The sequence below is a fragment of the Podarcis cretensis genome, assembly GCF_951804945.1.
Source record: "Podarcis cretensis genome assembly, chromosome: 7".
NCBI classification, from domain to species: Eukaryota; Metazoa; Chordata; class Lepidosauria; order Squamata; family Lacertidae; genus Podarcis; species Podarcis cretensis.
In genome coordinates, this window is record NC_137176.1 from 63,634,593 (window position 1) to 63,652,172 (window position 17,580).

The following is a 17,580-nucleotide window of genomic DNA, read 5'->3' on the forward strand; positions in this document are numbered from 1 at the left end:
TAGTTTTGATGTCTTTCTGTTCTAGGTGCTGTTGTGCTGGATATAGAATCCATGCAGGTTGCAGGGAATCCATGCTGGACTGGTAAAGGTGCAAAAGTCTTGTGATGGAGAATATTCTTGCAGGTATATTTTATTCCAATATTTGGGTACCATTTTGAATAGGTACACAGGGCTTAGCATCTCATGGTGTCATAGGTGCCAGGCACCCACAAATTTAGGTGTCAGGGCCATGCAACTACAGCTGTGGGGCCAAGCCAGCACTCCTGCATGGTGTACGCCACGGGTCAGCGAACTTTTTCAGCAGGGGGCCAGTCCAATGTCCCTCAGACCTTGTGGGGGGCCGGACTACATTCTGAAGAAAAAAATGGAACGAATTCTTATGCCCCACAAATAACCCAGAGATGCATTTTAAATAAAAGGACACATTCTACTTGTGTAAAAACACGCTGATTCCTGGATCGGCTGCAGGCCGGATTTAGAAGGCAATTGGGCTGGATCCGGCCCCCGGGCCTTAGTTTGCCTACCCATGGTGTACACGGTTGAGCAAAGGGAGTTTTTATTACAATAGTGGTCTTCAGCATAGCTGTACTTACGCAAGAATGTTTGCTTCTTAGGACTATCCAAACATGAAGGAAAAGTGTGTATCAAAATATTACAGTCTCGCTTCCCTTCCACTAGTGAAATGGGTCTAGCGTATATAAATCAGAGTTATCTCAAATCATTATAACATATGTACAAATATTGGTGTTTAAAATTATTTAAAGACATTGGGGTTTGTTTGCTTTTTTGGTCTTGTCTTTATATCCATCCATCGTTTTGTAATCTGTTCCGAAGAAGAGCCATCACATGTGTTGGACTTTTGAACCCTTTCAATTGCTTAAATTCCATGTTCCAATAAGTGGATTAGTACATTAGATTTGGCTGTGTGTTCCCCTGCCTTTGCTGGTGTCCCCCCCCCCATCTTTTTGTTTCAGCACAAAAAGTAGCCCAAGGAAAATTGTCCCCACGACAAAGTTTATACAACAAATGCCTTTATTACATGAAACAGTTCAACATACTGCATGGTAGTAAATCAATTATAAGTGCATTTAAGTAATGTTTCTGGACATCATAACAGTCTCAATAGTTCCGCAAGACTTCTTCTGAGTCATCTGACTCAGTTCAAGCAAGTGCAACTAATGGAATAGCCATTAACAGTAAAATACAAGAAAACAATGATATTTAGACTAGATAAGCAACAGCATATTTGTCACAACCAAACATCACAAAGCAGAGCTCACATACTGAAGACTATCACTAAAATGATTTGTTTTTTAAAACCAACATACTAATCTATTCCAAACAATCCGTTCTTGAACAATGTTACTTCAGTAACTCAGATATTTGTTTGCTTCCCCCCCTCCAAGAGGAAATATTTTATTTTTTGCAATTATTATAAAGGAAGGGGGGAAGAGGAGGGCACAAGAAAAGATGTAAACATGTTGTGGTCTTTTGTTTTAAAGCCCATTGAGAGCAAAATACATTACATGCCACAAAGAAAGTGCATTTTATCTGGTGCCATCCATCAGAGCCAGCTTAAAAATCTCAAATTCCACTTCTAAACTCAATGTTGTGATTTACATAGGATTAGAGTTATTTATCAACTTCTGGTGTAAAATAGCTAGAAAACATTTTGATCAATGCATAAAGCCTTTTGTAATTAACTCATAAAGTAATACAAAACACATTTTATTTCCTTAGAGTACAGCGATAAAAACACAAAACATTTAACCTTACAGGCCTATTTTTATATATCTTTATAATGTATATAGATATATTTATATACAAACACACAATATACCAAAAACTAGCAAAGCACTTCAAAACAGTCAGTTCCCCTGTCCTCTACCCCCTGGGTTTTGAAACCTGAACTAGTTTTTTTTTGTTTTTGTTTTTTTGCACTTACAGTCTGATAGGAATCCACAGAAGTAGTAATCAGAGTATATGTATCTGGCTAAAAATTATATAAAAAGACAGAACATTTTGCTTTTCAAATAACCTTCTAAATATATATTAAAAGTATCCAGTATTTCCATTAGTGCCAAAATTGGAAGCTCTCTTTGTCAAATATTTATAAAGTGAATTCCCCATATTAAAACAGACAATAAAAGAAACTCCTCCTGAAAACCAAAGGATGACTCACTCTCATTGCATTCTTTGGAAGGAGCTCCACTGATTCCAGTGGAAGTGAAACCGCAGGCATATGACATAGTCTTACAGGTTCTGAAACACGTTAGTAATTTTTGCAGCATTCACCTAGGGATAAGTTGCCTCCTGTCCCCGTGTCAGACTAGAGGTAGGCTGCAGTTATTCCCCAGATAGACTCGTGCTAAATTTTGGTGGATGAAATTCCACTCCCTGCTCCGAGGTATGCTTGACTCTAATCTGAGGCTAACCTAAAGTCACCTCCTTGGCACAGGGAGCACAATATACTACTGTGAAAAAGCCCTCTAGTAATGTAGTAATTGTAGCTCTATCTGCGCATTGTTCAAGGCTCAGCCCTTCAGTATGATGTTTGCAGGCAGATTCCTCAAAATCTGCATAGATCCCCAGTTGTAAGAACATCATATTGTATAACTGGAGTCCTAGGAGACTAGCAAGAGACTTTCATCCTGTATTGGACGGATGCTAGTTTTCCTAAAATTGTATTGTTAATCAGGCAAAAGGAAATATTTGGCACTGTGTTTACAATAAAACATGGCAGGATTTTAACTCATTAGAACTACAGTAAAAAATAAAATTTAACAACACCATTTTTACTCTGCAGCTCTGCTCCGTTACAACGGCATATTCAGAATCTTGACTAGGTTTTCAAAAGTTACTTCTTAAGTTGGCTGGTGGTATTTGAAAAGATCAAAACCACCTGATGACCTAACCCAGCCTTCCTCAACTTAGTGTCCATCCAGATATTTTGGATTATTACTCCCCAAACAATCCTATCCAGCACAGCAACACTAGCTGGAGTTGACGGAGGTGGTCGTAGTCTAAAATATATTGAAGGCATCAGTGTGGGGAAGACTGACCTGACTCTCTATGGCAACCAGTTTCAAGTAACCACTCACAGGGCTGAATGTACACAGTCACTGATAGAGCAGGATGTAGAATGGACAGCCCACTGCAAGCACCACTTAACCTGCTCACAGTTAAGGCCCACTGACAAACACCCACGTCTCCTGCCTAAAAATAAATGGGACATGAGAGCAGTTCACTTGATTTTCCCTTGTCTTAAAACTGCATTACCTAGAGCAGGCTTCCTCAACCTCGGCCCTCCACATGTTTTTGGCCTACAACTCCCATCATCCCTAGCTAGCAGGACCAGTGTGAGGGATGATGGGAATTGTAGTCTCAAAACATCTGGAGGGCCAAGGTTGAGGAAGCCTGGCCTAGAGGGAGAGAAATACACATTTCTTCCGCGACGCCATTCCTTTTCATCCCTCTAAAGCAGAATTTGAAGTGTGCCAAGAATGGAAATTTGAGCAATTCACCATGGGCGGTATTTAACCATTTTAGTAGACCTTTAGGAAGATTTCTGAACAGGTATAATGTAACACATGTTCTTATGAAAAATGCATAGTTTCACAGTTACAGATACATTCATTAAAATCCATAGATTCTTCTGGGAGCAGACATAAATCAAAACACAGTTTTCCTGCAAACGTTAACTGTGGAAGCAGTAATTCCGGGGCAGGGAACCTCAGGTGTGAGAGCCAAATGTGGCCCTCAGGACTTTCCACAGGCTACACCCCCTACCTGCCTTGAAATGCATCCTTGAACTCTGATAGTGCTTCTTGTTTGCCTGGATTGAGACTATAGGATGTGGAGTGTCTCTGTAGAAACTAGCCTTTACAAAGGTAAAATTCACATTTGTTGCTCTGCCTGCTTTTTGCCTCAGATCCCATTCTCCCTGGGAACTTTCCCAGAAGGGGACATGGCCCTAGGTCTGGAAAAGGTGCCCCCACCCCTGCAGTAACCGAATAATATTAACTACATTTCCTTCTTGAAACCTTTTTTTTTTGTTATCAGAATCTACATGTTCAATCTAAAGTGATATTCGCCAAACTACCGTATTTTTCGCTCTATAAGACTCACCAGACCACAAGACGCACCTAGTTTTTGGAGGAGGAAAACAAGAAAAATATATATTCTGAATCTCAGAAGCCAGAACAGCAAGAGGGATCGCTGCGCAGTGAAAGCAGCAATCCCTCTTGCTGTTCTGGCTTCTGGGATAGCTGCGCAGCCTGCATTCGCTCCATAAGACGCACACACATTTCCCCTTACTTTTTAGGAGGGAAAAAGTGAGTCTTATAGAGCAAAAAATACGGTAATTAAGGGATCCCAATGAGCCTTTTGTTAACGGGTTGTTGTTTTCTTTAGTATAAATATGTTGCAGTTTTACAGAACTCTGCAAGTAATCCCTAGAAAACCAAACTCAACACATGAATTAAATATTTAAGATTGACATATTAGGCTGCAATCCTAACCTGGGAATAGGCCCCATGGAATTCAGTAAGTTTTACTTCTGAGTAGACATGGTTAGGATTGTACTGTCAATTTCTTAAATATAAACTAGTGCTTTTGCGCTTACCAAGTGTGCTTGATAACATGTATTCCATGTACACTTTGGAACTTAGCTTTTCCCCCGAAAAAAGAAAGCTTATTATTGTACCATGTGCCTCTCCAACATTCACTAAAATTATACATTTTCAGCAGCAATACAATCTTGACAGGGAGAAAAAGGGTATGGAAATCTCTTACACTTCTCTTCTAGAAAGCTCTGAACCTGACGAACATGCATATTAAAACATAACTTCTCACATGTGAAGGCTAGGAGCATAATTCACAAATAAGTCAAAGCTTCTATAAGCTGCAACGTAGCTCAGAGATGGACATGAGACACAAACAGGAGATAAAAGTTGAATTAGCATAGACATTCAACAGTGATTGCAGCTATAAAACTCTGCTAGATACCTTTAACTCCAGAAAATCTTAGAAAAGTTCAGCAAAAATCTGCAAGAGAACTTCAGAAAAGTAGTTCTGTAGACTACAGCCTAGGTTTCCAAGCTTGTAGAGAGCCAGGCAAACTTCCCCGTCATAGGCTAACCTTCTCACAAGTTGATTTGTTTAGTGAAGTTTACACACTAAGCTGGCCTTGAGAGAGGCTGAACATATGTACAGCTTGCAACTTTGCCACGTCTGTCAAAAACCAAAAGTAGGTCGGATTCAGACAGGTCTCCCAGGGTTGTCTTATGATTTAACACCTCTGTTAGTAAACTGATATTAAAGCAGTTTCCTGTTTTGGATACCACAAGGAGCTCTGATTTAAAAGCAAAGCAAGATCTCCACACTGAAGCCAATGCTCAAGAGGAGGGGACAGGGAAGAGTATGCAGGCCTGACCCTTGTTCCTGCTTCACAAACTATGATTTGAAAAACAGGCGATGTTGCATTCAGACCGGGCCTATGTCACCTTAGTCAGAACCAAGATATTTCCACAACATCAGAATCTGATTAAAACATCTACATCTAAACATTTAAAGAGAATCTCGATTAACTGTAAGAAAACGGAAAGCTTGCAGTTCAGGTTCTTAGCCTCAACTTTCTAACAGTCTATAGTTTGTCTTGTTGACATTAAAGCATATGTTTAAATACTTATTTCCAGCAAATGACAGGAGCTGCAGCCGCCCTTACCAATTTTGTCTGAAAATCAGCTCTACTATTTCATTTGAAACTTATTTCCAAATATGAACTTAGGATCCCAGACTTCAGATACATATTATTTTCTAAGGACAAAATGGTTTCTCCCCTACCCTCCACTTTTAAAAGAAAATGACCACGTTTCTGGAGCAAAACAAAGTTCCTTTTTTTTTAGGTTGGGGGGGGGGAATCCGCTATAAATTATAATTAGCCATGCTACTCTTTGTCAAGATGGACTGGTGCCATTATTGCAACCCGAGGAAGGTTTTATTATATTCAAATATTTAATCAGAGCTTGGCAATTGCAACAGATCATGTTCATTAATTTACTCTACCTGTGTAATTATGCCACAAGCCTGACTAAGTATATGGAAAATAGGGTGGTATTCAGCTAAATAGCTGTGCAACTGGAACGACTTCTCGTCTTCCCCCTCAATAGTGGACCTTGCGGTCTCAAATTTCAGTGGGTCCCTGTGCAACACCAATATTTGGTGCCCCCACCTCTCACCTTCCATTCTACATCATAGCTGTGGCACTGCCTCCAACTCTGCCTCCAATGTGACCGACCCAGTTGCTCTCCCCTAAACCCACCTCTGTCCCCGTGTGACCTTCGTGCCATTCCCAAGTCTGCTCCAGTGGGTTGGGGGAACTCCCCAAACAGATTTAGGGGGCCTGTGGGGAAGAAAGGGGGAAAGTCATCTTGTGCAAGTTGTTCTGCTTGTGCAGTTATTGAGTTGACCACCACCCATAGTGATTGGCATGAAAGATTTAGTGTTGTATTCAGTGGTGATTTTTCATTGACAGAAACCCCTTGGATCCAGCACTAGCTTCTATTAATGGAACAAGAGAGGGAGGTGGTTTTTGCCAAATACATCCAGCAGCTCCCAGGTGTCACCTCCCAGGCTGTTCTGAGGTGTGTGTGTGTGTCTCACAACCCCCAGGAGCAGATTTGGGGGTAGGTTGCAGGGGTGGAAAAGGAATTGTGAAAATATCCTTCCTTTCAGACATGCTGAGGAAAACCTTTACTGGATCAAAGAGGCTTCTGTCAAAGTGTCTACTAGATCTAATATATACAACCCACAGAAGCTAAGAGTGAAATTAATTCAATGCATTTCTTCCAGGTTCTCATTTTATATCACATAAACACAAATGAACAAATACCACAAGGATCATTCAACAGTAGATAAAAAGTTCAATTATTTTGACATGAGAAGACATAGGGGAAGGCAGGAACAATCTGCCATCTACCACTGCTGTATTAATTCCAATGTTGGATTGTGTAGGACCCCTGCACAAGCCCCAATGAAATGAATGGAGACTGTGAAAATACTAATGCTTTGCTAAATGTAGTGGATTTTTAATGTACGTTAGCCTCTGTTCTCCACCCCCACCAGAAATCTGTTCACCTGATACAAAGTACTGCCACCTTTGTACAATTTGAGTGCATTGTAAGGTATATGATATTGATAACCTGAATTGCATGACTACTGTATCCCTAAACAGGGCTTTCTGATATAGCTTGAATATTTGTCTTCACACTGACCTTCCTCCAGATCCGTAACAATAGAACATCAATGGTTAAAAAAGAAAAGAAAAAGCAAACAACAAGATAACCTGCTCCCTGGATCTTTAATCTTTGGCTAACTTTAGGGGTTTTAGATAGCAATTTTTCTTTTTCTTTTGAAGAATGTAAGGGGGGGGGGGAGATCATGCCTTATGATGTTTGAAAAGCTTTCAGTCTTGTGGTTAAAAACAAATAATCATTATCTAGGACTGTGGGTCAATTCAAAGTATGTTTTGAAACCAGAAGATTTGAAATCAAATTTTAAGCTACCTTCATGTTGTCTAAATGCCAGAACTAGGCAGAGACTAGTTTAAAACATACAAGACTTTTTCAGGACTAGAATACTAGTTAACCTTCCTTTCCTGTGGGACATATGGCCCTGAGAATAGGATTCAAACTGACAATGACAAGAAAAATCCCTCTCTGAAACGGATTTTCAAATTATATCCCTATTGAAATTTATGTACTCTCAACACATTTTGGAAACCTATTAGATTGGCTAAAAGTTCTGGCTATACAGACTTGCTAGTAAGATGCTGCAAAATTATTCTTCACAGTGGCTTATACTTTTCTTCAACAAGATAGCCCTTTGTTTAATAGAAAAGCAATATTGCACCATTCAGTAAGGCTGTTGTTGCTTTCCTTTTTTATTTTTTGCTATAACTACTGCATATCTCAGACACTAAGACCACCACGAGACAGGTTAATTTTACAACATTTTGTAAAGAGCCAATTAAACTTGCTATTTCTTGGCATATCTTTAATTACTTCTCCCTTTTATATATAAATTGTGGGAGAGAAAAAAAGCTTTCTGGATCTATACAACAAATGGCATGGCACCTCAAAAAATCCAGATTGTCGTGCAATGTAAAATGTATAAATACAATATTAGAAATATAATAAGTCACATTCTAGCACCCTAATAGTGTGAGGGACTCAGCTTCATTGCTAAGTAGTCCTAATTCAAAAAACATAAGCAAGTTAAATTAAACATGAGCTTAAGTGTTTTGCTGAACCAGGGACTCCTAAGACAGAAAATCACAGAACAAAGATGCTCAAAAACCTCTTTTCCTCAGACAAACCACCTGACTCTAATTTGTCTGCCAATCAACTCCTACTCTTTGTCTTGTGCAATTGATTCTGGAACACCTGCAACGCCTAGCAGCTTACTGGCCATTACTATATTCACATTGGGGCACCCCAAATTTCCAAGGAACACGCTTGCAAACTGATTATAATCAGTTTCTCATTGGCATCCAGTTGGCAATTTTTTTTTTTTTAAAAGACTGAATTAGATGGTTCATAGGCCTGATCCTGCAGGCTCTTTTTATGTTCTTAATATACAGAACAACACCTCTCTCTCTGTGTTTCTTTGGGCAGACTTTAGTATTCATTTCCCACAAAACTTTTGCAAAAGTTAAAGTTCTCGCAAGATCAACATCCCTATGAGAGCTCTGATCACGAAAAGGAATCATGCACTATATACTGGACTTGAGGGCCAGGCATTTTGACAGAATGGGACTATACAAAAACAGTATTACATTATGCTCAGATAAAGGATTGGTGGCCCCTCATTCACATACAAAAGCACTGCCTTTTTAAAAAAAAAAATGGAAAGGGGAGTGTTGGGTTTCTTGTATGTGTAGCCACAAAAGGCCAATTATGCCGTATTTTCATATGCAGGAATATGAATAAATTTCATTTTTATTTAAAATTCTATCTTGCTGACATGAAGTAAACACAGAGGGAGCTTCATTAAAACAAATCTATAAAGAAAAAATAAATAACAAACAATTTTAAAAAAGCTCTGGTAAGAAGTTCCCATCTGAACACAGATTAGAAGGGAAACAAACCTCAAGCTGCCTTACAGCCTCTTCCTTGCCTGTTTTCCCCCAGCACAATACTGAGTTTTCATGCACTTGGCACCCCCTTGAATCTGCTGCCTGTTTTGGGACTGAAAAGATGCCTGAAAGTGGATTCTGCAACACCTTGGGTACAGATAAGACCGGTATTGCCTGGGAAAGAATTTAATTTCTCCTTTGGGAGAGGATCGCTGGGGGGCAAGTGGACGTCCCATGTTGATCCACTCTAATACAGGGCATAGGAATGACTGGCTTGACAATGTCCAAATACCTTTTTGTCTTTGAAAGACACACTATTTGCACATAATAAACTTACTTTTTTTTAATGAGTGGTCATTCTGTTGCTGACACTTGAGCAGTGTGATTGTAGAAAGAATGGTCAACTGCCAATTGAATTAGAGTCCACTGGAATTCAATTCCTAATATAAACACATGTCACCTTTCAAAACCCGCCTTACTGAAGATAAACAAGAATAAGATAAATGCTTGTTTCTATAAACAATTTCAAGGGACTAATTTTTCAAATTTTATGGAATAAATCTGGCTAGAAAACAAAACTTTTTATACTTTACATCTCTCTCTGTGCTCAACCAATTCTATTTAAAACAAAACTATATTGCTATTCTTTTTGTTTTCCTTCCCTGAGGGAAATAATTTATTTACATAATTTTAAGAGTCAATAGGGCGGGGTGGGGAGATAACAATTAGGGGGCAAGAGTCACAGTTTAGGATGGGGTGGATCTTTAGAATAGGGATCAGGTTGACAACAGCATATTCTACATTTCAACTAGAATCAGTGACAAAGAACCAAAGAACCAGAAACAATTGTGTGAGTTCAAGAAGCCTCAGATTTGTTTTCTTCCACTGCATGCTCAACTTCTTTTGAAATGAAAGAGGCGGTTTTTCAAAGGGGGAGTAGAATAAAAACTTCCACTGAGCTACAAGTCCCGTGCATATTTTTTTTGTGGTGGTGTAATTTTCATGTATAACACTAACCACAAGACAGTTATCAACGGGTTCATCCAAGAAATGGATAACTCTGACATGGTCAGACATTCAAAACTGGGCTGTATCCAAATAAACTTCACTCAGAGTATACCCACTGAAATGGACTTCAGCAAGTATTTTTTTTTTTAAAAAAACAGCCTTTAAATAGTTCACTGCAGCCACCTGTGGTTCAGTGTAGCATTTTTCACACCTGACAAGCTGGCATAATTACAATTCTAGCTAGTGACCTACTTTCTGTGGTTTTCCTGGGTTTCAAAACCCTATTGAAATTCTACAACAATAAAAAAAGTTATTTTGTAAGCAATTTTAGAACAAGCAGTTACTATGTACAACAAGGCAAGCTCAAGCAGATCTATTGTAAAATTATGCTCTTCTCTTCCTATCAGAGGTCTAGTAGGTCTTATAAGGTGGTTCAGTCTTTGAGTAAACAACCAAATCCTATGTTAGGGCAGCTTGGCCTTAAACCTAGCTATGGCAAACAGTAGTTCAAACAAAGCCTATCTCAGTGTTGCCACATGGAACACTCCCACCGTTCAAGACTTGAACCATACATAGTATAAGAAAGCTTTGCAGAGCAGAGAAATGGAGATGGGAGAAATAAGTTGTCAATGCCGATTAATTTTTATGAATGCTATCGCATTAAGACAGAGTGTCATGGGCAATATTCAGCAGGCACTATCCTGGGAAGATCATGTTTCAGTGTTTCTAGCCCTCATGAATGCAGAGTTAAGTTGAAAATGCCTGACAAAAATGCTAAAACGATCAAGGGTCAAACATTGGTTTTCAACTCTTGTGAATATTTAGATATGTCAAGGGCTGACTTCAGCTCTGAACATTTGAGAGCACCAATAATAATTTGGTAGTCCCTATCATATGCAACCACCCTGAAACAGAATTTCCAATCATATCCATAAATACATGCAACGAAATACCAGCTATGGGTTTCTAGTTTATTATGTATTTCCAATACCTGCCCCCGCCCCGCCCAGTGGCGTAGCGTGGGTTGTCAGCACCTGGGGCAAGGCAAGTAATTTGCGCCCCCTAACCCGTGGATTTGCGCCCCCTAACCCCCAGATGTTGCGCCCGGTGCGGCCGGCCCCCCCTGCACCCCCCACGCTACACCACTGGCCCCGCCTGTCAACAGCCTAAATATTTACCATCCTCTGCCCTTACACTTTCTGGTTTTGTGACCTTGAGTCATATTAATGGTTTATTTGAATGTGAGTTATCATTCTGCAACTTGTATGGCAATATTGTCCTGTGAAAACGCCACAGAACTAGAACAGGACCATGTGAACTTCAACTGGAACATTTAATTGATAAAGAATTTGTTCTTTAGTGCAAAATATTTCTGCGGTACTTCATTCTTCTTAAAACATGTGATTGCAAAGTCAAACTCTTGGTCTATCGATGCCAATAACATCTATTCCAAATGGTAGTGGCTCTCTAAGGCCTCATGCAGAGGTCTTTCATAGTCCTGTTTAAGGTTTTTTAATGGAAATGCCAGGAATTGGACCTGGGTCTTTTAGCAAGCATGCCTTCTACAAACATTGCCTATGCAACATTAGGAATGAAACTGTGCCTTACCTTTTCTCCCCCTGAACATTAAGGAAGTAGGTTAATGTTTGTACTCATCTCCAAGCAACAGGTCCAAACAGAGGTTATGGGTGATCCCTATTCAGTGAACCTCAAACAGATCATTGTGAACACTCAGAGATATATGGCAACACAAAAGAATGACTGCAACCTAACACATTACAAATTAAAGCATGAACACATGGAGGGACTGTTACATTAGGTATACAACTCTGGAATTAGCAGTTAGCTTCCTGATCACATAAACACTATGCATTGCTGATAGTCTTGTCAAACACCGCTTACATTTGAAGATGCAACTAAAAACAAGGCTTCACTCCTCTGCCTCTCAAATATTACTTTTTCTTTAACTTTAATGGTCAGGCTAGATCTAAACAGTTGCCATGTAGAGTAACAAGACTACTCGTTATTGTTGTTTTAAATGTCATTTTGTATCAAACTCATGCCTTCTGTTATTTCACTGCCACATCTCCAGGAGGGCATGATCCTTATCCCACAGCTGTTAAGACTGACTGCATCAGCTCAAGATCTGTAGGATTGTGTTCTTTGGAGGTGTTAGAGAAAACTGCTTGAATTTCTTTTGAGGCTGCTTACATGGGAGAACCCTATGGATGCAACTCAGTCGTTTCCCAAATACGCTTGTTTTGGAATCTTAGACTTACCTGTACAGAACCCTACAAAGGAAGAGGCCTATTATTAAAGCTATTTTTTAAAAAAGTTTGCATGAGGACCAACCCTAGCTATAGATTCTGTGCTCCAATTAAATGTTGTGCTGCCCCCCATAGCCATCGGTAGACACCAGTATCTGTGGTCTTACAAAAAATAAAATTTGCCTATGACTTGTAGTCATGCAATAGTTGGACTGACATCCACATAGGCTTCCATTCTTGCTCTTGTTTTCCCAACTTGGGATACCATTCTTTTTCCACCTGAGTTAATATCACAGGACAAAATCCACCAGGACGTTGTGCTATTGCACCAATCTCATTTTGTTATAGTAGGGCCTGCTCAGACAAACAATTTCTATCTACCTGTATGCATTTTCCCCACTGATTTTCAAAAGCTCGCTCAGCCACCACCCCACTAATATAATCTGTGCCTTCTAATGGACCCCACCCCAACACTAAAGCACCAAGACCTATCAAAGTGCAAGGCAGCTTGAAGACCTTTTATTTCTGACCTTGAAACAACTTTACCCCCTAAGGATTTTTTATATACACATATAACTGCTATGCTACACTCATATTTTACTTATTGGAAAGCATTTAAGTTGTTGTTGTTGTTGTTGTTGAGCTGTTTTCCTCCATGTAGCTTTTACCCCCAGAAATAATGCCTTGTATTTTAACTGATCTGTTCATTTCAGAATGTCATATAAAAAGGCAGGGAAGGAAGCTGCTGGTTTGGATCATCACATCCCTGAATAAATGCTGACAAAAGTCCACATGGCTGCCCATGCTCCTCCTTAACAGGACCTTGAGCACAAAGAATTATCCTGCAATCACTTCTAGGAAGATCATATTGGAACCCAAGTTCTTATTCTTATTTCAACCGAAGGTCGTTTAATGTTATTGACTCCCTTCCCACTTGTGGTTGTACTTTTTAGTTTGGGTGTGCTGGTGATTCCCCTGCCCTCTCCAGGTATCCTCCTTTAGCACAGAAACAAGACTCATGCTTGGGCTTCAGGTTTGAGACCTCTCACAAAAGATTCTTCACAAGGATGCTTGTCTTTCCAGCAAAGCCGTATCCTAGTACCTCTAAAGGACACTTCCCACTTCTGACTTGCTCACATTATAATTATTCACCACTCCCGGGAGAGCTGCTCTTGAGAAAACTGTAGCTTATGTTATGCATTTGTGTGGTGCATAAACATTTTAGGAAAAGAAGTATCACTTGATTCCCCACCCCCCAATCCCAAAGTTCACAACACAGACAATAATGCAGTGTGAAAAAACACATGGTCCCGGCAGGCAAATTGTTCAAGGTTATTAAAGAGAGTTCTTTTCTTTTTTTTTCTTTTAAAGAAAAAAAAAGACATATAGCTGCTCCTGCTTCAAAACTTTTTGAAGGTTTTGTTTTTGTTTGTTTCCCACTATATTGCTGCATGTTGGCTTCGAAGAAGTCGTTCTCTTGGGGTATAACTACTTCACCTTAGAGTGCAAAGTAGAAGCCAGCACTGAAGGAAGTGGACAGAAAAAGAAGAAGAAAATCACACAGCCTGGCTGTAGCAAGAAAATCCTGCCATAAATCACTCCATACCCCTCCATCGTTTTTTCCACGCTTTAGTCAATGAACCTCTGGCAGGCCTTCTTCCATCGACAAGCTGTGCACCACATATCTCTGTTCTCCATCCCATACACTTTGCGACATTTCTTCCCCTCTCCTCTCGGTTTTCTGTCAGAATAATGAGAAGGAAAGCTGGTTTATGGTTATTTCATCTAAAATACTGACATGGAGAATTTGCTATAAGTATTACTGGAAATCCAAAGATTACTTTGAGCCCAGTTATCTCAGACTGGAGTTGAAAAAGGATGTAAAAGACAACCAAAATGGGAAAGTGCTTCAAGGAGCATAGAATCAGGAGAAGTCTATCCAATTGAGACTAGTTTTGTGGTGGTTGGGGTGAATGGAAGGAGGTTTTTTTTTGTAAACCAATGAAAATTTTCAACAGAATGGAACACTTGGTTTTCTTTCTATAGCTATTTTAACATGAATAACCAGCTGTTCTACTACTCCATAAATTTTCTTTGAAGGGTCAAATATGAGGCAACTATTCTGCTAGGAGTGCAATTCTATGAGTGTCTACACAGAAGTAAATCCAATCAGTTCAGTGGGGCTTACCCCCACGGTAAGTGAATATAGGATGGCAGCATAAATCTTTACAAGTGAAGTTAGCAAGAATCCTTCATCCTCATTTGGTAAAACAAAAAGTCACTCCTTCAGACCCATTTCATTAAAAAAACCCCTCTTCACATGCCCTTTATCAATCTCCTTTCAACTCCAAGAAAGGAGCAAAGTTATATTCTCTGATATTTCAAGGATTCCCACCCCCCTTTCCCCTCTCATTTCCTAGCCAAGGAGCAAATCAGTGGACACAAACTTTTCTTTAAGAAGAGATGGAAGATGGGCTTTGTACTTATTTTTCTGGACTGAGAAAGAATTTAATGGGATTTGTGAACAAAAAAATGTATCAATAATGATTTTAAAAACATTTTCAATATTATTTTGCTGTCTAGTTATATTGAAAAGAATTTCATCGAAACATATGTAATGGAGGGGAAGCAAATAATTTACAGTCACACCCTCAGTTAATTTAGTGATTTGCTGTCAAAAGCAAAACGTCTCTTACCTTAGGCCAACTGACAGTCTAGGAGGGGATGACAGAACGGTCTGAATCTGCTGCTTCTGCTCTCCACTCCCTGCAGGACGTGTGTGAGTTGGTGAAATCTAGAAGCAGAGATGAAAATACAATTCTGATTACAGAATTTCAATGGGAAGGGACACAATGGATTATATGTACTGCATTTCCTAAAGGCTCCTCCATCCCATTGGCTCTCCAACAGCCAAGCCAAGCATTCAGTGGAGCACATGGCAGAACTGAATGCGTCTCATGTTAAAAAAAAAAGAAAGATTCAGCCTCCGCGCCTCCAAATGCATGGAAAGAAATGTTAAGTGACGGGGAACATCTGAACATGCAGTGTCCTTCGACAAATATCTGAACTAGCCTGGTTCCATGTAGGACTATACTACATTGCCCTGCTGAACATTTATTCCAATTCCTCTGCATCATCCCTCTTCTACTGCATTTGTCTCAAATTCTCTGGCATATCCAATATCATAAAGAAATGAATGGTGGTGCGGGAGAAGAGATGGGGAATGGGATACCCACCAGAACCAGCAGCTATGGGGCCAAGGGGAAGTTTAATAGTAGACTTTGCAGTTTAAACGAGCCAGCACTACCCAACCCTAGCAGGTGACTATTTGGACTTCGCTTTAAAATGTTCAAGGAAGATTTCATGACTTATGCACAACTGTTATGTCTTCCCTAGGTTTAACCTTCCTGTAATTCAAAGACGCTGCTTCCTGCACTCTCTTAGTACCAATATCTAGTTGCCACAGAAGCAAAACACACTTTAATCTTCCATCAGGGCAATGAATCTCTGGCACTTGGTCCTAAAGGTAAAGGACCCCTGACAGTTAAGTCCAGTTGCGAACGACTCTGGGATTGTGGTGCTCATCTCATTTTACAGGCCGAGGGAGCCGGTGTTTGTCCGCAGACAGTTTTTCTGGGTCATGCGGCCCACATGACTTAGCCGCTTCTGGCAAAACAAGAGCAGCACACGGAAAACCATTTACCTTCCTGCCGGAGCGGTACCTATCTACTTCCACTTTGACATGTGTCAGGGAACTGCCATCGGAAAGACAGGAGGTGGAGGGGCTCTCAGAAGTCAGGAGAGACTCAGCAGCGGCGGAAGGCAGCAGCAGGGGGAGAGTGGGAGATCAGGGAGAGAGAGAGACGAAGGAATGGCTCAGGGAGTCTTCCAGCGATAACAGCGGAGAAGTCACAGGTCCTCCCATAGGTACACCCACTCCTCGCCGGAAACTGTCGCGCCGAAAATCTAGACGACGCGTTTCCGTCAAGGAGCTTTTATGCTGGAGTAGATTCCGTAAACGCCCACTGTCGGATTCTGCCAGCGACTGAGGGAGCCATGCTTAAGGGCTCCGCTAAAAACAGAGCTTTGCTAAGTTGAGCAAACTCTGAGGGACTAAGCTTTACGCACAAGCAGCTCATCATCCCATCACAACATGCTTTCAAACTGCTAGGTTGGCAGGAGCAGGGACCGAGCAATGGGAACTCACCCCGTCGCAGGGATTTGAACCGCCGACCTTCTGATCGGCAAGCCCAAGAGGCTCAGTGATTTAGACCACAGTGCCACCCACGTCCCTTTGGCACTTGGTCCTATGACATTCCAAATCACAGGGTGTAAAGGACAAGACATTCAACACATAATAAACAAGGAGGCTGCTACTCAAGTGACAGAACATTAACGAGCCTGTTCCAAGAAAAGCCTACACAGCTTCATCAATGTTTGGCCAATGCAGTGAAATTTTAATGCACACTGCAAAGAGATTTCTGCCTGCAACCATCCTGGTATATAAAGTTAGGGCAAAAGAATCAACTGCTATCAGACACTCCAGAAAAGCCATTGGAGGCACACCTGTATATTCCAAGAGAAATTCAGGATTAATGCTTTCATTATTCAGCTTCAACATTTTATTAGCTTCTGGGATAATATATGGACTCGTCTAGAGAACTACAGTGAAATGGGAAAATGCTCCAGACAATGATATTGATTCCTTATAATCTTTCGTCCGTATTCAACTAAATTGTTATGCTAGTGGAAGCTACGGCACCTTCCTAGGAGTTAAGTGTAACACATGTCAAAATCACATAGCTGTGATTTTAAAAAGTACTTTGAAACAATACAAATTTGAAACACACGGAATTATGTTCATCTAAATATGCATTTTAGTATTGCTATGAAAACTGGAAAATCCTTTATATTAAACTGTTTTGTTGCATTTTTAATTTTAAAAAGCATGCACTTTCTAATTCACTTGAACTATTTACTTGGTTTAATTTTGTTGGGAATGGTAAGTCATTATAGGCGAAAGATCACTGGCATTGCATGAAGCTCTGTGAATACCTACACACCTAATCCAGTTGCCTTCAATATCTGGTTTATAGAGTGACTAATAAGATTCTTGGATTTCTTGTGCTACTTCAGCCAATTTTCTACAGCGCCACAGAGAACAAGCCC

At 40.2% G+C, this 17,580-nt stretch overlaps 1 protein-coding gene and 1 long non-coding RNA gene across 3 annotated transcripts in view; both read right to left on the reverse strand.

Moving 5' to 3' along the window:
* Positions 1-1,014: 1,014 nt before the first annotated feature.
* Positions 1,015-11,146, reverse strand: LOC307219775. Its single transcript, XR_013840544.1, has 2 exons — positions 4,360-11,146; positions 1,015-4,098 (listed from the first exon to the last, which is right to left on the reverse strand). It is a non-coding gene; the product is annotated as an uncharacterized lncRNA (long non-coding RNA).
* A 1,027-nt stretch (positions 11,147-12,173) lies between these two features.
* Positions 12,174-17,580, reverse strand: part of ZNF704 (zinc finger protein 704) — a 43,383-nt gene continuing 37,976 nt past the window's right edge. For both annotated transcript variants that reach the window (XM_079983138.1, XM_079983139.1), the window contains 2 exons: positions 15,108-15,205; positions 12,174-14,152 (listed from right to left, as the gene is read on the reverse strand). In XM_079983138.1, the coding sequence (XP_079839264.1) occupies positions 14,041-14,152; positions 15,108-15,205 (210 nt within the window). In that variant the 3' untranslated portion in view covers positions 12,174-14,040. The remainder of the gene's footprint in view (positions 14,153-15,107; positions 15,206-17,580) is intronic.